Source organism: Mesitornis unicolor, unplaced genomic scaffold, assembly GCF_000695765.1.
Source record: "Mesitornis unicolor isolate BGI_N332 unplaced genomic scaffold, ASM69576v1 scaffold5653, whole genome shotgun sequence".
NCBI classification, from domain to species: domain Eukaryota; kingdom Metazoa; phylum Chordata; class Aves; order Mesitornithiformes; family Mesitornithidae; genus Mesitornis; species Mesitornis unicolor.
The window spans coordinates 1,853-21,934 of record NW_010173875.1 but is presented as its reverse complement, the minus strand read 5'-3'; the positions used below and the strand labels follow the sequence as shown (position 1 = coordinate 21,934).

The following is a 20,082-nucleotide window of genomic DNA, read 5'->3' as shown; positions in this document are numbered from 1 at the left end:
CAGGGGTGTAGGTGGGGGCTGGGCGGTTTCCGTGTCTTGATGGGTGCTGTGGAAATTTGGGAGGGACCTCGGGGGTTACAGTGTGTGAGTGGAAGAAGGGGCTGTGGGACCTGGCAGGGGGGGCTTTGTTTTGGGGAGATGACAGACCTCTGGCTTGAGGGGAGGGCAATTGAGGCCCACTCCCATCAGGTAGAAGCCCCAGTGAGGAGGAGAAGCCAGAGCTTTCTGTCACAGCCCATTATAGGGCAAGAGGCCAGGGGAGCCCCTCCAGGATGCAGGCTGAGAAGCACAGGCCTGCTCTCCTTAAAATGGGCTTCTGCTCCAAAGGAGCCCCAGAAAGGCTCAAGATCCTCAGGCGATGCTTAGCTCAGCTCTGAGACCTTTCCCCCAGTTAGGAAGGAGCTGTGGTAAATCGTGACGTTGCTCTGTGGCAGTGGCATTGCTGGAAGGCTCCCAGGGTGCTCTGGATTCAGCGCTGCGATTTCATAGGGAGTTTAACCCTGACGCTGGGCCGGGGTGGCTTTTCCAGGGGAAAACTGCTTTTGGTGTAGGAGGAAGGGCACTGTGGAGGGTTTAGTGGTTTGCTGCCTCTCTGACAGCCTCAGTGCTTCCTCAGCTTCAAATGCATCAGCTGGGGCTGAGGAGGGGTTTGTCAGAGCCGAGCGGGAGACAGACACGTGGATCAGGTTGAGGTGCATTCCTGGGGTGACGGGTGTGCCTCCCGCAGCACGGGGCTGAGAGGGATTTAGGATTGAGTTTTTTTGGGTAGGGGTGGATCTGCTGAGCAGCAGCGCCTGCTGGGATGGCCTCGTCTCCATCTCCATGAGAGCCACAAGGATGGGGAGGGCTCTGGAGAACAAGCCTGATGAGGAGCGGCTGAGGGAACTGGGCTTGTTTAGCCTGGAGAAGAGAAGGCTGAGGGGAGACCTCATCACCACCTCCAACTGCCTCAAGGGAGCTTGTGGAGAGGTGGGTGCTGGGCTCTTCTCCCAGGTGATGGGGGATAGAACAAGGGGAAACGGCACCAAGCTGTGCCAAGGGAGGTTCAGGTTAGAGATAAGGAGGAAGTTCTTTCCTGAGAGGGTCGTCAGAAGCTGGAACAGGCTGCCCAGGGAGGTGGTGGAGTCACCATCCCTGGATGTGTTTAAGGAGCGGGTAGATGAGGTACTTAAGGATATGGTTTAGGGGGTAGACAGGAACGGTTGGACGTGATGATCTCAGAGGGCTTTTCCAACCGAGCGATTCTGTGATCTCGCCACTGTGTAAGTGAAACGGTGAACACTGCAGTGTTGAAACCCTGTTTCTACTCGAGTCTGAATGAAAAGCTTTGGCTGTTTCACCCCAAATTAGTGACCGATGCTGGCTTTGGTGTGTGGAGAGAGAATTGGGAAGGAAACACTTCTGTGGGTAGGGTTTGGATGAGTCAAAACGTAGCTTGAAATCAATCACTGAGGACTGAGCTTGAATTTTTGGCTGCTTTTCAGGTTGTAATGTTAAATATCCAAGCACTGTGCTAAAAAAGAGCACAGCTTCTCCCAAATGTCTCCATTAGGACCCAGCTTGGCCCGTGTATTCAACACTTTTCTGCTGAGGGAGGGTGATTTCTCTCTTGGAAAGCCAGCCCTGAGGAAGATGGGATGAGTTACCTGGTTTTGATGCGCTTGGTTTTCCTCCCACCGCAGAGTTCGTCATCCTCACGCGGCTTTGATGCGCGTCGTTATGCCCGACCACGCCAACATCAGCCTCCCGCCGGAGGAGCGCGTCCGGAGGCTGATCCAGATGGGAAGCGCCGTGGAAGTGAACGAGGACGTCCCGCCGCGACGCTACTACCGCTCCGGGGTGGAAATCCTCCGCATGGCGACCGTTTACTCGGAGGAAGGCAACATCGAGCACGCCTTTATCTTGTACAACAAATACATCACGTAAGAGCGTCCTGCGAGGGCTGGTGGGTTTGGTGTTGAGTATTTGGAGCGTGTCTAAACACCGTGAAGGCCTTGGCGAGCTGGAAGAACTGGGTCCTGTCCAGACCTCTGCTCATTTGGAGTTTTGGTTAATTTAGTTGGTTAAACTGACCGGGAGATGTCGTAAAGGTGTGAGGTGTAGGTGTGAGGTTTGTGAAACCAGCCTGATCTTGTATCCCTCTGCTTGAGGAGACTCCTGGCAGCAGGAGGGAGGTTTTGACTCCTTGTATGGCAAAATTTCCAGGTGTTTTTTCACCGCAGAGTGGCCACATTGGTCTCGGTTGTCACTAGGTTGGCTGTAGCATCAATACAAATTGGCAAGGATCCGTGGTGAAGGATCTCAGTGTCGAATATCGACCTGGAAAGGATCTAAGCTGGTTGGTGGTTTCTCTAATCAATCAACTTTGGAGAAGAAACCTGCTTTACACGTCAGCTACTACAGCCTCTTACAACAGGCAGCACGTTCAGGTACAGGGACCAGCTGTAGGTTTAGTTTTAAATCTCAGAATATAATATTTCCCCCCCAAACACACACATGTACACCCAGGCCTTTCTCAGGAGAGATATGGAGAAGAATTATGGGTCTAAAGAACCTGATCCCAAACAACTGGTGAGTTTTTTGGGTACTCAGCACCCTTCAAGAAGCCCCACATCATCCGTAAACCCAGCCAAGACCCTGTTTGCTGTTTCTTCTTCCTCCTCCACAGCTGTAGGGTCTGTGTTCCACGTAGACAAGTGCACAGCCGCCTATTCTTGCCGTCATCCCCGCAGCTGCCCAGAAAAAGGCCATTTTGGGTCTGAAACGCCACTGCCGTGCCCGCCGAGCCGCAGCGTACGCCGTGCTAAGGCGGTGACGTGGCATCGGGTCTGGATTGTGTCTGAGCAGCCCGGAGTACGAGCGGAGCAAACGTGTGCCCTGTATAGCTGTGCCTGTCGGCATTTAAAAGCCTGAAAACGATCTCCAGAAAATATCCCAATGATACAGAGAGTGCCCTGTTCCTGCAGGTTTTTTGGCCAAAAATCTGTCCCTTCTGCTTTCACCCAGTGCCACTCTGATGTGGTCTCTGCTGTCCCCACACTCCTCGCTTATCCAGAAGGTGGTTGGCATCTCCACGGGCGTTTTCTCTCCCTGCCCCTTAAATCCAACACATTTTTCTCTGATTAGCTTTGCTTCCCACCCTGCACTTCCTGAGCTTTTATGGGCATCGTAGCGAGCGCCCTTGGAGGCTGCACGGGGAGCTGGGAAGCGTACAAACCCTCGGGAAGGTTTCCAGGCTGGTTACGTAGCCAGGGCCAAAGGAGAAACTCTTTAACTAAACAAATGAGCTAAAAGCATCTTCGTTTTTTCCTATAGCAACCATAGGTGCTTTTTTCTCCAGCAGCTTTCAAATGCTCGTGGCATTTACATTCTCCTGCCTGCTGGGCTGCCAGAAAGGTGAAAAAGCTTTCCCTTGGTGGTGTGAGTTCTTCAGTGCTGATGAATATGAGCTTCTGCCCCGGATTGTCCAAAGATATTAATATAATGTCACTGTCTTATTACTTTAAATGAAGATTTGGAGCTGTAGCTCAAGCGATAGGCTCCATGTAGGGTTTTCTAGATGTCTTTTCCCAAGAGGAATGATCCAGAAGGCAAGAGTGGGGCACTTAGAGCACATCCTGGGCTGTCCCAGCACTGGTGCGGGCAGCAGGAGCAGGGCAGGGATCATCCCCTGTGCTGGGCACTGCTGAGGCCGCCCCTGGCATCCTGGGGTCAGTTTTGGGCCCCTGACTCCCAGAAGGACATTTTGGGGCTGCAGCGTGGGCAGAGAAGGGCAAGGGAGCTGGGGAGGGGTCTGGAGCAGCCGAATGCGGGGGAGCGGCTGAGGGAGCTGGGGGGTTCAAGTGGAGAAGAGGAGGTGAGGGGAGACCTGATCCCCTCTGCAGCTCCTGCCAGGAGGGGGTAGCGAGGGGGGCGGTCTCTGCTCCCCAGGGATGAGAGGAAATGGCCTCAAGTTGTGCCAGGGGAGGGTGAGGTTGGATTTTGGGAGGAATTTCTTCCCTGAAAGGGTTCTCAGGACCTGGCAGGGGCTGCCCAGGGCAATGGTGGAGTCCCCATCGCTGGAAGGGTTTTAAAAGCTGGGGGATGAGGTGCTGGGGGCCATGGTTTAGTGGTGACGAGGTGATGGTTGGACTCGATGATCTTAAAGCTCTTTTCCAACCCAATGTTTATATAATTCCATGACTCCAGCCCCCAGAAGTACTTGAGGGGCTCTTCGGGTGTTTGGTGGGAGCGAGTGCATCGTCCTTGGGAGCGAGGTGTGCTCTGTGGAGCTTTAGGAAGCTGCATTTCTCTCTGTTTCCCTACGCAGCACTCCTTAAGGCTGATCTCTAGTCCTGAATTACACGATGAGATCTGTGTTGCAGTGCCTGATTTGGAGATCCATCGGTTTTAAGTCAAGCTTGCCTAAACGTGGGGAAATCTCAAGTCAGATCCACGCTGAAGTTCCCACTGAGGCCGCCAGTTCCCTGCTTGGTCCCCAGCCACCTCCTCACTCTCATGCAGTTCCTTTGGCTGCACAGCACCTCCTTTTCCATGTGGAAACAAAGCTTTTCCAGCCCTCGTGGAGGCGGGAGGGCGGCACGGCTATTTCTAAGAATAACCAGGCTGGACTTTCAACACGTGCGTCTCGTCACGTTGTGAGACATCTGCTTGCTCATTGCTTCAGACGGCTTCTTCTGGTCGGTCTGAGCGGCTGTTTTCCTTGAATCTCCATCAGGAGCATTAGGTTTGGTTTTGCCAGAGCCAAAAAAGAGAGAAAAAAGCAGTAAAAAAGGAGTTTTCTGTGGTGTTTGGGCTCTTGGCTTGCCTGCGTGGCTGCAAGGATTGGCTGCAGGGCTTTGCGTGGGGTGTCGTAAGGGACTCGGGAGACGCCGGCTTGGCGTGCGTACTGTAGCAGCGCTTAAAAATAGCCCGGGATGTGGCTGCTCCGTGCCAAACAGCTGCTGCTCGGGGTGGACTCAGGCACAGGCGGAGGTTTGAGCGAGCCCAAAACTCATAGTGATGGGAGCCGCAGCTTTCGGTCCTGCCAAGCCTCAGCTTGGCTGTCGATAGGGAACGTGAAGCGCTTCTGCTCTTCCCCTGCCTCCATCCCCGCTTGGTTCTGCCCCAGAGTTTTCCCATTGCCCACTTTTTTTTCTCCCCCTTTCCTGACTTGTGGAAACCCAGCTGTCTCTGCTGGTTTTTCCATCCTCCCCAGGCCAGCATCTGTTCTTAATCCTCCTTAATTAATCCCTTCCATTTTAATCTGCTAGCTGTTGGCAATGATCGCAGCCTTGTTTTGTCTCCTCGACACAGTGACCTACTTCACAACCACCAGCCGGGAGCGGGGACCTTGCTGGGCGTTTTGGATGGGCTCTGATGTGCTTGTGCTGATCCTGCGGTCTCTGGCGAGCGCATCCTCACGCTCTCCGTGCCAACCAGGAGCGCTCGGGGTTGCAAGAAGCCCTTCCTTTTCCCAGAGGACCGAGGTTTTGAAGCAGCTGGGTTTATTTACTGCATGCATGGAGCCTTCTCTGTCCCCCATGAGTTTTTTTCCTGCTTGGTTTCATTGTGCTGCTCCCTGGGGCATGGTCTGGTCCTCGCTGCCCCTATCCCTTGTGCACTGGGCTGGAGAGCATCCTCCATGGATGCTGTAGTGAAGAGCCATGAAGGAGGACAGGGATTTTTAGCTTTGTGGACACTCACAGCTCCGCTTGCGGGAGACGAGGACCCAGCTAAGCTCGCAGTGAGCTCACCCCAAGTGTGCAGTCAGCAAGTTTTCCACTGAGGGCTTGTTCACAGAGATAATTTGGGGTTGCTTCAAGCTTGGGGAGCCTCACAGAGCTGAGCCAGAGCGAATTGCCACGTTTTCAGGCTTTTTTACCTCGTTCTAGTGCTTGCAGTGCTCTTTCTCTGTGTCTTTATCGCTACATCCTGCAGGGCTCCCTGGAAAGAGGGAAGAGTTACTGTGTTTGTAGTAGAAGCCAATGATGAACCTGTTCATAATCGTGCTGGGAGCGGGGTGATGTTGAGCTCAGTCTTGATTTCCCTCAGAAGTCTGCACAGAAACAGCCCCACTGCCTGAAATATTGCCCTGACCCTCTGGGGTGGTCGGGCCACAGAGCCAAAAGGCTCCTGATGCTGTGAACTTGCTTTCAGCTTACCTGCAAGTTTTCTCCTTTCAAGGTCTGAGTTAATTTCCCCATCCCTTGCACAAAGGGATGTTCCCCTGCACAGAAGGACGGTGTGAGCACTGAGTCAGCCAAGTCCTTGAGCTCCTGTGAAGTCCCCTTGGATGTTCCCAGAGGTGTAGGCAGGTGCCCAAGGCCCTTCCTGAATCACTGCCAGTGTCCTTGGTGTTTTGGACCGGCTTATTGACGTTCCTGTTCAAAACCAAATGTATTTATCCCTGAGGATCGTCTCCAAAATCCAGGTGGATGAAAAATCTGTGCAAGGTGCTCCCCTGGGACTGAACAAGATCTCCTGGGTGCCACAAAGAGCTCAGAAGGTCACTGTGTGGGGCAAGGTTTCCTGCAGAAAAGCAGACAACTTTCCTGATAGTGGGGACCACAGGGCCCAGGGAGGTGGCAGAGCAAGGGGCCAGTGCTGGAGGGGAGTGATCTGTACCCCACAGGTGTCACTTACTGCCTTGTGCTCGTCCCTTTCTGCTGTGATTCGGAAATGTGATTTCTCTCCTGTGTTCACAGGCTCTTCATTGAGAAGCTGCCACAGCACCGTGATTACAAAACTGCTGTCATACCCGAGAAGAGAGAGACTGTGAAAGTGAGCATTAACATTAAGTTTTCAGTGGCTGGAAATGTTTTGGGCTCATCAACCTTGGGTTTTCATGGCTCTGGGGTGGGGAATCCACACAAACACTGAGAAGCCTTGGCTGGGCCAGGCAGTCCTGACCCCTTGGGAGTTTTGGGTTGTTCCCATTGTACTTGTACCCCATTGTACTTGTGCAGGGCTGGCTGTGGTTGTTCTTTCCTGTTAAACTCCCTCTTTTCCATGCACGGTGCTCAATGTGGATGTCCTCAAGGGATATACCAGGGGATCCTTGGGGGTTGCTCGCAGCCATGGGAAGCTCAGCATTGACCAGAAGAGCAAAGGACAGCACTGCCTTAGCTCTTGCTTGGTGTTGTCAGTGGTGCTGTCTGTGCTACCTGGCTACCCCGTGCCTGCCTGCAGCCCACCAGCCTGTCCACACATGGTGGTGGACCTTTTTGGCCCTTCCTTCCTGCGCTGTGAACACACAGGTGGTATAATTTTGGGGTGCTACATGTCTGTTGGTTCTTGCATCTGTTCCAGTCCTGTTTTTCATGCCTTGGGGTTATCACATCCTCATGACCGTGTTTCCTCCCTCCAGAAACTGAAAGAAGTAGCCTTCCCCAGAGCTGAAGAGCTCAAGGAGCTGCTGTTAAAGAGGTACGCCAAGGACTATGCTAAGTACAAGGAGCAAGAGGTGAGTGAGAGGAGACTGGAGGCCTGTGCTCCCCAGAGGACCCTCAGCCGCAAAGGGTTTGGGAGAGGGCAGGTCTCCAGGGCTCCCTGGGTGTCCCGAAATGGGAAGTCTGGGTAGCTCCGGCTTCTGTCACCTGCAGCAGCACAGGGCTGTCCCCATCGTGTCTCTGCTGCCGTTATGTGGGTGAATCTGTCCTAGGTGTCCCTGCATCTGCTTTTGCTGTGCATCCTGGGGGCAGTCTGAGCTGGGCCTGTCACTTGGTTGTTTTTTCTCTTTGTCCCAACATGAGGTGTAGCTCTTTTGATCCAGAAACTCAGCAGGTGACTGGTAACAGCGTGGGCAAGGGTCTGGGCTTCTGTGGGCAAAGCAGAAAACTCTGCAGTCAGTTTTGCTGCAGAAAAGTGCAATTTTTAGAGATTAAATCAACCTGGAGTTATGTTTTTGTGGAAGAGGGAGGATAAGGCAGCAGATTTACTGCCCTGGAAGTTGAGGTCTCTGTTTTGCAAGCTAAAGTTTCCTTGCAGGGAGCGCTGTTTGCTGGTTTTCGCAGACTTTTTAGAAGTCATCTGGGATTGCCAAGGGTCTGCAGTCTTCATGTTCTGCCTTGGGCTGCTGTTCCCAGGTCTGCTGATGTCCCTTGCCATGTTTCTCCTTGCAGAAGGAGAGGGAAGAGGAATTTGCACGCAACTTGGCTTTGCAGCAGCAACTGGAAGAGGAGAGGAATCGGGTAGCCCTGATGAAGCAGCAGCAGGCAGAGCAAGAGCAGTTTCACGCCTTCGAGGAGATGATTCGGCGGCAGGAGCTGGAGAAGGAACGTCTCAGGATAGTGCAGGAATTTGGAAAGCCGGAGCCGAGTCCCGAGTCTCTGGATGGACCCCTCATCCCTGGCGTGGAAAAGCCCCCGATGGATTTAATCCCAAAAGTTCCTGTCTCTTCAGTTCACCCTGCAAGTCCATCAACGGGGACCGTCCCATCCAAACCTCCTGTTGTGGACAGATCTTTGAAACCCAGTGCTTTGGGGAGCACAGAAAACAGTTAGTACCTCGCAGTGCACCCTTCTCCTTTCTGGGGCTCAACCAGATGCAGCCAAGGAGCTGATTTGTCTGGGAGGCTCTGGGAAGTGTTTGATCATGACTTCATCCCTTCTGGGGCTTTGTCCTTCACTGGGTGTCCTCCCCATGTCCAGTAAAGGTTTGCAGGGCAGGGGAGAAATGTTCCCTCTTGGGAATTGACCCCACACTCTTCTCCAGGTGTCTCTCTGCTGATCTAGAGCCTCTTTGGCTTTTGATCTCCCTATAGATCCAAATACTCCTTGGAGTTTAGAGTTTAGTTCCTGAATAGGCTGACCAAATTCTCTGCTTCTGCCAAATATGGCTCCAAAATACTGATTTGGACACTTCCAAATGACTGGTTCTTGACCAGCGACACACGCTACTCTAAGTGACATTTTGGAAGTGTTTGTGGTTTCATTTTCATTAACAAAAGACTCGGTTTTTGACACACTGCTGGTCTGTGATTGCTGTTTTAAGGGTAGGTATTAGAGCAGTTAATGTTTCCAGGCTGAATTCATTCAGTCTAGGTGCTTCAGGTCAGGAGGAGAATTTAGGACTGACCTGAGGGAACATTTCTCCAGTGTCCCTGACTGTCGTTGCTCTCCCATTCTCACAGATACAAGCATGGATGTCCTTCGCCAGGTCATCGTCCCTAGGGAACTCTGCCAGAAATTCCTCCAGCTGGCGGATGCCAACACGATCCGGGGTGTGGAGACGTGTGGGATCCTCTGCGGTAAGCTGGTAAGGCCACAGTCCTAAATAAGACCCTGGAGGTGGCACAGGGGCCTTTTGTCAAGGTGCAATAGCTTTGAAAGTGGCTAGAGGACATGGATTTTGGCCATGGCAAGCTGTAGTGCAATTTCACTGATGACTAAGGTCTCATGTGAGCGTTGGGGATGATCTGTGTCTCCTTTGCTCCCCTTTTACATTAGGATTTCCTCACACTGAGTGAGGAGCCAGTCACTGAGTCCCCATGGGTGTTCAGCCTCCTCTCTCCTGCTGGTGACTCTGGGTACTCCCACGCTGTTGGTGACAGGCGCCTCTGGTGACTTGTCCAGCAGGACTGAGGTGTCCCAGCTGTGAGCTGGGCTGTGCAACCGCCCACTGCAGATGCTTAATTCTCCCCCAGAGACATTCCGTGCACAGGTTTCATCACTCGGGGCTGCTTTGCTTGCAGAGGTTTGCTTTGAAAGAAAGTTGTTTGATGTAGCAACTTTCTGCAATCCAGCTGCTTCCAGACACTCGGTGATGATTTAATTATGAGGCATCATCTCCTAGTGAGCAGAGAGATTCACTGCAGAGGGTGTCCAGGGCTTCTCTGAGCTCTTGTGGGTGCTCTGCATGGCAAGGAAAATTAAATAGAAAACTGTGGGTTGTGCTCAGCCTCAGAAAATCCCGTGACTTCTTTGTGAGTCGCTTGCAGTTACCATTTCTGTGACCTGTAAATGGATGCTAGATGCATCCGTGGGCTTGTTTCTAGAGCTGCTTGTCCCCTGGCCGGGCCCCTGAGCGATGAATGCAGCAATACCACGTTCCCAAAGTTTAGGAAATTACCTTTGCACCAGTGGGCGGCAGCAGCGTTTGCTGCTTGGGGGGTGTCGGGTGGGTAACGGCCTCCCTGTGCTGCCTTGCAGATGAGGAATGAGTTCACCATAACCCACGTCATCGTTCCCAAGCAGCACGGAGGCCCCGATTACTGCAACACGGAGAACGAGGAGGAGCTCTTCATGATCCAGGATCAGCACGGCCTTGTTACGCTGGGCTGGATCCATGTGAGTGTCCCAGGCTGGTTTTACATCCCGAGTGGTCTTGCATTCAGCTGGGAGGGAAAGGGATGCGTGGAGAAGAATTTCCTGGAGATGGCACAGAGCAGGCAGCATCCTCAGGTTGAATTTCTCCCTTTGGTGCAGTCTCAGTCACTGCTTGCACTGCTGGAGAAATCCAGATTTAAGTTTAGGTCCCTTCCTAAGGCATCAGGCCCCCTTTGGAATTGGGATATTGGGCACGAAGCTCATGTTTGATCCAGCCAAAATCTGACTCCAGGGGCATCCTGAGCTCCTGCTGTCAGTGCTGGGTCTCTCCTGTGCTGCATCCCTGTAGCAGTGCTGAGTTTCACAGGCAGCTGTGGGCTGTGCCAGCTCCAGATTCCTCCGCTGGCTGCAGCGCTGCCCTGCTGCCTGTCCCCGCGGAGCCTTTGCCGGTCGGAGCGGTGCCAAGCAAAACGTGTGGTGCTGCTGAGTAATCTCTCGAAAGCAGCAGCTGCCTCGCAGGCTTTTGACAAAGAAACGCCTGCTGCATGTGCCTGGTACGTGCAGGGTGTCTGCTTTTGGTGTTAACTCTTCAGTGACGGCCCTGCAACATTCGGGGACCCTCAAGAACCATTTTGACTTCTCTGCTGGTCTTGGTGACAAAAACCTAAGAAGCAAAAGGGGAAAGACCTTTTGGCAGGAGTTAGGCTGTGAAATCTCGCTGTCAGGCGGAGCTGGGTGAGGTGGTGGCCGTGATATCGTGGCCACAGTGGTGGGACGTGATATCGTGAAGGGCCTTGGCAGTTTGGCACTGGTGATGCCGTGCCCCAGGAGCTGCTGCTCTGCAGAAAGGTGTGAAGTGCCCTGCGGGGAGGCACAAAGCAAGGACGGCGTTGTGCCTCGAGGTGCGACTTTCTGTGGGATGTGGCCAGAAACTTTAAGCTCGTGTACTTATTCCAAATGGAAAAGGAGAAGCAGATATTTTGGGACAATCCAAAGCCATTTTCAGTGCGCAGTCGTGTCCTCTGTACCACCGAGGAGCTGTCTCCCCTGTTACAGCCCTCTCCTGGCAGATGAGTCTCTTAGACCCTTTGGACTCACTTTCCAGCCCTGCTGTAACCATCTCCGTTGTGTTTTGCTGTGTTTCAGACTCACCCCACGCAGACAGCCTTCCTCTCCAGCGTCGACCTGCACACGCACTGCTCCTACCAGATGATGTTGCCAGAGTCCATCGCTATCGTGTGTTCCCCAAAATACCAGGAGTAAGTGCTGACCAGATGGCCCTTTCCCTCTGCTGGAGGCCTGCCTAGCGCTGAGCAGACTCGAGAAGGAGCTGCCTCTATTTGCAGAGGCTTGAGCTGCTCTGGAGTAGCTACCCTACTCTAAATACTCTTTATTTACTCTAGGACGGGGTTTTTCAAGCTGACAGAGCACGGCCTGGAGGAGATCTCTTCCTGCCGGCAGAAAGGGTTTCACCCGCACTCCAAAGATCCCCCTCTCTTCACCGTAAGTCACCCCATGAGGTAATGGGGCCTGTAGGGATGCAAGTCGGCATTTTGGGCACTTCCCTTGAATTTCTCTCTGTGTCATGGTGCTAGGCTGTGACCCGGGACAGGAGGATCAGCCTGCCAGGGGTTTGTCTCTTGCTAGAGTTGAGGTGCAAAAGCTTTCTGACTTGTTAGCACATGTTGGAGGCGCGATGCAGAGCACTTCTCTGTAGAAGTGGGTCAAGGAAGCGGCAAAGGCGGCAAAGGATTGATTTGAGAGAGAGGGAGACTTGTTTTTGTCATAGTGTTGTGGTTTAGGGCTGGGCTGGCCACTAAATCCTGGCCAGATGCTCTCTGTGAACCCCTCTGCCCTCCCCAGAAGGGAAGAGAAAAGAGAAGAAGGGAGAGAGACTTTACGGGTTGGAAAAGAAAACGAACAGATTTAATAAAGCAATAATACTGATACTACAGGATAACAATGTAAAATAGCAAAACAATGAAATATAGACAGATAACTACAAATATAGATACAAAACCAGTATAAAATCCTCCCCCAATGACGATGATGGCACCAGAGGCTCTGGGAGCACTGGAAAAGTCCCAGTGTGGACCTAGCAGCAGTGGGAGCTGATGCAGGAGCACAGGGCTCAGGATCAGAGGCAGCCGAAGCAGCAGGGTCTGCTGGGCCTTGGGCCATTGCAGGGGTGGAGAGGGAAGGAAGGGTCCAGGATGGAAGGGTCGAGACCCTGGTGATCCCTGGGCTTTCTCCTATGTCATCTGTGGGATGCAATACCTCGCTGGGCAGGTTTGGGTCTGCTCCTCCTGTAGGTGCAGACACAGCCCCCATGGTGAGACAGTGGCCTTGTGATGATCACTTGGAGCAGCACAGGCTGGAAACCACGCTGCTGGTTTCAGCAAGTTCAGCCACTGAGAAGAGACTGAGCTGGAAAGTGAAATCACTCCATAGGAAATCAGTTCTGGTTGGCTCCAACCAGGACCCACAGTCTGTGCATGGCACCAGTTCCTGGTCTGAAAGTGCTGCTTTGGGAAGGACGCTGGGCACAGGAGGTAGAGACTCCCCTGGGCTGTGGGAACATCCGAATAACCCCCCTCTCTTCTTTCTCTTCCAGACCTGCAATCACGTGTCAGTAGTCGAGAGAGACGTGGTCCTGATGGATCTCCGATAGATCTCTTGCCTTAACCCTTCACAGAAAACCGTCTACCTTCCTTCTAGGCCTAGGGGAATGTTTCTTTTCCTCCTGTAGCAGATGATTTCTACCGTGTAGTGACCCTTCCCCTTTCTCCCCCAATAATCGCGGTGAAATCGGTACCCTGACCTCCGTGGGAGCACGTGAAACCTCAGTGCCTGGCCTGGGGCTGGCGAAGCGGTGCTGAGGTTCAAGGTGTGGGGAAAAAGTGGGAGTTCAAAGACAACAGCTAACACTGAAGCAATTATTTAATACTCTAATCCATGCCTCAAACACCGTTTTGGGGGCGTTCCCTGTGATTTGCTGCAACCATGAGGTGTGGAAACCTCTTCAAGTGCTTTCCAAAGTGGGACTTGCCCAAATTAACCCCTGTTTTGTTTTGCCCCTCTCTCTGGGTTGCTCTGGTCGTGATGCTGGAGCAGATAAGTCCTTGCTATAGTTTAAGATTAAACCCTCCTAACCCCTCTCACCCCCTGCAAGAGTCGAAGCACGTCCTGCTCACCACTACCCAGGTCTCTGCCCAGTGAGGTAAGAAGGGGAGCACCCTCCTTTGGGAACCCCCGTTTTGGGGAAGAAGATGCCTGGATGCGGCACTGCTTTGCACAGACTGCACCCCAGCAGTGGTGAGGGGTTTCTGCTTGCTTTATTCCTCTCCATGGATGGGGGCTTTGCCCATGGGCTGCCCGATGAGGGCTTGGGTTTGGTTTGGTTTGGTTTGGTGGTACCATGGAGGAGGCTCTCGGTCTCTTGGCTGTGGTGGTGTCATGCGAAGGCTCTGCAAGGCCATCACCTCTCCACCATCTTGTGCCACTTCCATCCTCCAAAATCACCACCCCAAACCTCCTCTGTGCTCCTCAAAGCAATGTGAAGTCTGCCCTGGCCAAAAATGAGCTCTCCATGCTGTCTGTTATGCGGTACACCGGCCAGGACCCTCCAGATTCACTCTCAGCAGCAGTGATTTTTCCTTCCCGGCACTGAAAGGGAAGCAGCAGCACAGGAAGGTGGGGAGCATCAGCTCTGAAAGGGCAGAGCATGACCCAAACCACCTCCTCATCCCCTGGCAGGACGCTGGGATGAGCCTGGCATCTGTACACACGTGTTCTCTACGTCCTGTCCTGCATATGGAGTTATTTGGAGTTTAACATGATGGATTGCGTTACCTGTGCTGGGTTTCTTTTGCATCCTTCGAGCTGACTCTGTGGGTTGGAGGGGTCTGGTGTGGACCAGAGCGGGGAGGGAATCGATTTATTGAGGGGTTGGGGCTATTTGCCACAGCCACCTCCTTGATTCCTGTGTGACAAACTGCTCCTGCCACGGCTTTTGTGGTCGATTTTGGAAAGGGGCTACCCCAGGAGTGAAGGAAAGGGACTTTAGGGCGTCTGTGGGAACCGACTTTTAGACTTCATTTATTGAAACCCCTGTGCCCAGAGAGGTTGTGGAGTCTCCTTCTCTGCAGACATTCAAAACCCGCCTGGACGCCTTCCTGTGCAACCTCATCTGGGTGTTCCTGCTCCGGCAGGGGGATTCTGCTCAGGGGGGTGGGTTTTTGCAGCCTGGGTGTGGGAGTTTTCACCCCACACAGTCCGCTCTTCACCCCGGCACATCGTGGGGACACAAATCCTTCAAATGGGTGATAAATATCAACAAATTCATCCCAGTTTCCTATCCCTGGAGGTTTTGGGTCTGAGCTGACCCCAGCATCGAGCAGGAGCCGGTGGCAAATCACCGCTTCCTTCCCACGTCGGCCCAGTGACCGACAAACCCTCGCGGAGGATTTTTCGGATGCCGTACGCGAGGGCTGCGTTTCCCACGGCAGCGCCCAGCTGCTGCCTCGCACCCGGCCTTTTCATCACATTTTCTTCACTGAAAAGTCCCTGAGTCATCAGTTTGTGCGCCGGGCTGAGCGCTGCTACCCTGGCGCTGCCGCCCCCGTCCCGCTGACCCGCCACATGCGACCGTTCCACCTTCAAATCCCTTCAAACGGGCTTGAATTTGGCAGGAGCTAAAACCCTAAAGAAGCCGTGCTTTGCAGGGATGATTTCTTTCCCGCAGCGCCGCGGGTTGTGTGTTTTTGGGGTTTCCTGCAGGCAGGGAGCGATGCTTATCTGTGCCTCAGGGACGAGACCAGACCCAAATCCCCACCCCAGCTCTCAGCGCTGCTCCGTCCGTCCTGGGTGAGGTTTAAACCTCCCAGAGCTTTAAAGCGCCACCGTTCCCCTTATACGGAGGTGCCGAGGGCCGGTCTGTGCACCGGGAGTTTAGAAATCTCACGGCAAACCGTGCGTTTCCCCCCTCCCCATGCCGCTCTCAGCCCAACCGGGGCCGTGGGATGCTTTTCGTGCCTGCCAGCATCCCGGGGCGGCCGCGCCGGTGTCCGGATTGGCTGCGCTGGCCCAACCTTTCCTTTTTAGGCTGCGCACGGGGCTTTGCCGCCGCCGTCTCCGCTCCAAACCGCTCGGGCCGAGGCTTTGCATCCCAACCGGCCGCGGTGCCCCCCAATTTTGGGAGTCAGTCCCACAGGGATGGGGCGCTCGGAGCCCACCCAACAACCAGGGAAGGGAAGGCAATGAGGCTCAGTGCCGTGGAGCGGGGTCTGAGGTCCATACCCTGCGCTCAGGGGGTGTCTCCATGGCTTTGGGCGCCGTTCCCCCCCGCTCTGATGTGGGGCAGGGCAATGCCACTGGCTCCATCCACTCCCCAAATTTTTTTCTCTGCTCTGCTGGGTTTGGGGTTAATTTTTATCAATTTTTTGCAGTATGTCATATATGGCAACCTTTTGCCTCAGTGACCTCATGTTTGGCTGTGGACCAAGGCGGCTGCAGGTCACCGGGGCTCGGGGCGTGCGGTGGGGACAGCGACAAGTGCACGGGGACACAGGAGACAAATCCAGCCCCTGCTGCTGAGGTTTTTCCTGGGCTAACCAGGGTAAAGCCACCGATTTGGGACACCTTTTGAAGTCCTTATTGCTGTCTCTCACAAAGTAGGACGCAGCTTGGGCACCCCGTGCCTCAGTTTCCCCATCTGCACCCTGAGTGCTCTGGGTGGTGGCTGCTGGGTTCCCCCCCTGCTCCGGGTGCTCGGGGAGAGTCCCCGGAGCGGGACCATTGCCCTTAAAAAGGCAGCGGGGATTTTGGCAGCCGCTGGTTGGCCCCCGCGGCTCCTCTCATCCATTGCCAAGGCTGTGGCCTCGGGCCTGGGGGTGGCTCCAGCTCCCCCCAAAGCTGCATTTGGGCAAGGGGAGCAGGGCACAGCACCCACATGGTCCCTGAGGGGTGTTTGGGCTCATCCCACCTCCAAAATCCTCCCGTGAGGGGTGAGGGATGGGTGCACCCATGATGGACCCACAGGTCTTGGCCCTGCTCGGGATGAGGATTTGGGGGATGAGGGGACTTTGGGGCACCAACAGCCCAAAAATGGGGGCAGAGAGAGGAAAACCCCAAGGAGAGACATCCCAAAAGTGCCGGGTGCCAGGGAGATGCAGGGAAACCGAGGCCGGGAGGAAGCGATGCTCCAACCCCATGCGTTTCCAGCCTCTCGGCACTGCCAAATTCCCATCCCAGCCCCGGGGTGTCCCCCACAGCACAGCCCTGACCTGCATCTCCAGTGGGGGGGTTTCTCCACACTCTCCCCTTGACCCACCCTCCCCCCTTGACCCCCAGCCACTTCCACCTCCTTTTTGCCGAGCCCGTCGCTTATAAGGACTTGAGTCTCGCTTGTTTATCGGCGCGGAGCATAAAAGGCACGGGCTCACAAATGGGATGTTGCCTCCCAAGCATCCCCGCATACATTTTTCTTACAATAATTAACCGGGCCGGGTCCTCCCGTCAGTCCAAGGTCAATTTAATGAAATAAAACACCTTATATGGCCATATGGCTAACACACCATCACTTAGCCTATTTAGGGTCTTTGTTTAGAGAGGATCCGCCTCTGAGGTTTCACGGGCTCGCTGGTATTTATACCAAAGGCGCAGCGGGGCTCGGTCCCAGAGGAAAGGAGCTCTCGCCTCCGCGGTGAGTACTGCCCTGCCTTGATTTCCCCTTTTGCATGAGGAAAAGCGGGGAGGAAAAACACCCCAGGGGGGTTTGGGGGTGCCCCAGTGCTTATGATGTGACCCCGGATTGATTCGCATGGCATGGGGGGGTGGCAGCCCCAAAACGACCCCGCAGCCGGGGGCTTTTGAAGCTGCGGCCAAAGCGGGTCGTGCTCTTCCAGAAATCCCTGTGGTTTTGGTTTATCTTTTCTCTCTGGGGCTCCTGCGAGATTTTTTTCTGCTTTCCTCTGGATTTGGGAGTGTGTCTGCCAGCAGAGGGGGGGCACCCCCTGGGAAGGGCTATTTTGTTCCCATTTTTGGGAAAGGATGCGAAAGCAGAGCAGCGAGGGGCTGCTGAGATGGGACTGAACGTTGAGGCCATCGCCTGCCGTCCCCCTGCCCGCTCGGGGGGCATCACCAGGGACGGTGACACCGGAGCCCCCTGGGGAGGAGGTTTCGGCACCCGTTTTGGGCACCGCCTGGCAAAGGATGGAGAAGCAGCATCGGTGCCAAGCAGCGCCCATGGGGGCCGAGCACCAACCCCGCTCCCAGCATCGCCGCACTGGGGCTGGACCCGATGAAGGATTTTTTGGGGCTGTGCATCCTCAAGGACTCAAACCCCAAAAGCGGACATCGCGGTGTGGCGTAACCCTCTCCCCATCACCCTTTAACGCTGTTACCCCTCCCTTTGCCCCAGCTTTTGCCCCAGATCCCCCTGAACACCAACCACTCCCAGCCCCACCATGTGCGACGAGGAGACCACAGCCCTGGTCTGCGACAACGGCTCCGGCCTCTGCAAAGCCGGCTTTGCTGGCGACGATGCCCCCCGCGCTGTCTTCCCCTCCATCGTGGGGCGGCCCCGGCACCAGGTGGGTACCCGGACACCCCCTCAGGTACTGAGCTAATCACTGAAACGTGGCTAACGAGGCCGTTTCTCTCGTTAGGGCGTCATGGTGGGCATGGGGCAGAAGGACAGCTACGTGGGCGACGAGGCGCAGAGCAAGAGGGGTATCCTCACGCTCAAGTACCCCATCGAGCACGGCATCATCACCAACTGGGATGACATGGAGAAGGTGAGGATCCCCCCCGGGATGGGGAGTGGGGGCTGAGCCCAGCTTCGGTTTGGGGTAAGAGCCCAATTTTGCTTTTCCCGCCCTAGATTTGGCACCACTCCTTCTACAACGAACTGCGCGTGGCCCCCGAGGAGCACCCGACGCTGCTCACCGAGGCCCCCCTCAACCCCAAGGCCAACCGGGAGAAGATGACCCAGGTAAGGCACCACGGAGATCACAGAATCACAGGATGTGAGGAGTTGGAAGGGACCTGGAAAGCTCCCCCAGTGCAACCCCTGCCAGAGCAGGATCACCAGAGCAGTCACACAGGAACACGGCCAGGGCTTTGGGTGTCTCCACACAAGGAGACTCCACAACCTCTCTGGGCAGCCTGGGCCATGCTCTGTGCCCTCACACTGACAAAGTTTGTCCTCATGTTCACATCAACCTCCTGTGCTCCAGCTGCACCCATTGCCCTTGTCCTGTCATGGCCATCCCAGAGCAGAGCCTGGCTCCTTCCTCCTGACACTGCCCTTTCCAAATGGATCCCAGGAATGAGGGCACCCCTCAGTCTCCTCTGCTCCAAGCTCAAGAGCCCCAGCTCCCTCAGCCGCTCCTCAGCAGGAGATGCTCCACTCCCTCCATCACTTGGTGGCCCTGCTGGACTCTTTCAAGCAGTTCCTGTCCTTCTGGAGCTGAGGGCCCAGCACTGGACACAAGATTGCAGCTGTGGTGTGAGCAGGGCAGAGCAGAGGGGCAGGAGAACCTCTCTGCCCTACAACCACCCCTTCTCATCCAGCCCAGGATGGCGTTGGCCTTCTTGGCTCAAGGGCACATTGCTGGCTCAGGGGACAGACCCCCCCCAGAACCACAGGAGGGGATCTGGGGGTTCAGTGAGCCAGTAGGGGCTGAAGCAGGGTGAAATTTGGGCACACACCCCCCTATTTTTCCATGCGTGTTTGGCCGTGACCCCGTCTCTTTGGGAAGGCACAGCCCCTACGTGTTTTGGGGTGATGCCACTGGGGTCCCCCCTGACCCGCTGCCCTTCTCGCCCTCCCTCCCAGATCATGTTTGAGACCTTCAACGTCCCCGCCATGTACGTCGCCATCCAAGCCGTCCTGTCCCTCTACGCCTCCGGCCGCACCACCGGTAAGTGGGACGTGCATCCATCCGTGGTGGGGAAGGGCCCATGATGGCTTCGAGCCCCCTCCCTCACCTTTCTCCCCCCTTCCCAGGCATCGTCCTCGACTCCGGGGACGGCGTCACCCACAACGTGCCCATCTACGAGGGCTACGCTCTGCCCCACGCCATCATGCGTCTCGACTTGGCCGGCCGCGACCTCACCGACTACCTCATGAAGATCCTCACCGAGAGGGGCTACTCCTTCGTCACCACCGGTACGGGGCCAGGGAGGGGGATACGGGGTGACGGGGGACCCCACGGCGCTGCCGTGGCCCTGGGGTGATGTTTTGCCATCGTGTCCCGCAGCCGAGCGGGAAATCGTGCGTGACATCAAGGAGAAGCTTTGCTACGTGGCCCTGGACTTTGAGACCGAGATGGCCACGGCCGCCTCCTCCTCCTCGCTGGAGAAGAGCTACGAGCTCCCCGACGGGCAGGTCATCACCATCGGCAACGAGCGCTTCCGCTGCCCCGAGACCCTCTTCCAACCCTCCTTCATCGGTGAGCGCCCCCCAAATTGTCCTGGGTGGGCTGCCCCCCATTCCCACCACCCCATCAATGGGCAACCGGCTCCCACTGAGCCATTGCGGGGCGGACAAACCCATGGGTGACCCGGTGGCTCTTTTGGGGAGCCCTGAGGATGCACGGGTGGGGGTCAGGGTGCTGACAGCCCCCTTCCCACCCCAGGCATGGAGTCGGCCGGCATCCACGAGACCACCTACAACTCCATCATGAAGTGCGACATCGACATCCGCAAGGACCTCTACGCCAACAACGTGCTGTCCGGCGGCACCACCATGTACCCCGGCATCGCCGACCGCATGCAGAAGGAGATCACGGCGCTGGCTCCCAGCACCATGAAGATCAAAGTAGGTGCGGGA

At 55.3% G+C, this 20,082-nt stretch overlaps 2 protein-coding genes across 2 annotated transcripts; both read left to right on the top strand.

The window, feature by feature from the left end:
• Positions 1–1,704: 1,704 nt before the first annotated feature.
• STAMBP (STAM binding protein) lies at positions 1,705–13,021 on the top strand. The gene is made up of 9 exons (XM_010180861.1): positions 1,705–1,922; positions 6,687–6,762; positions 7,349–7,444; positions 8,103–8,478; positions 9,113–9,237; positions 10,131–10,268; positions 11,394–11,506; positions 11,651–11,750; positions 12,862–13,021. The coding sequence occupies exons 1-9, from the start codon at positions 1,708–1,710 to the stop codon at positions 12,916–12,918; spliced, it is 1,296 nt and encodes a 431-aa protein (XP_010179163.1). The 5' UTR covers positions 1,705–1,707; the 3' UTR covers positions 12,919–13,021.
• Positions 13,022–17,668: 4,647 nt separating this feature from the next.
• LOC104537849 (actin, gamma-enteric smooth muscle) lies at positions 17,669–20,070 on the top strand (the record flags this gene model as incomplete). Its single annotated transcript, XM_010180862.1, has 7 exons — positions 17,669–17,839; positions 17,915–18,043; positions 18,130–18,240; positions 19,087–19,171; positions 19,258–19,419; positions 19,511–19,702; positions 19,889–20,070. Coding segments are annotated over exons 1-7 (987 nt in total), but the record flags the coding sequence as incomplete, so codon positions are not given.
• Between the last annotated feature and the right edge of the window lie 12 nt (positions 20,071–20,082).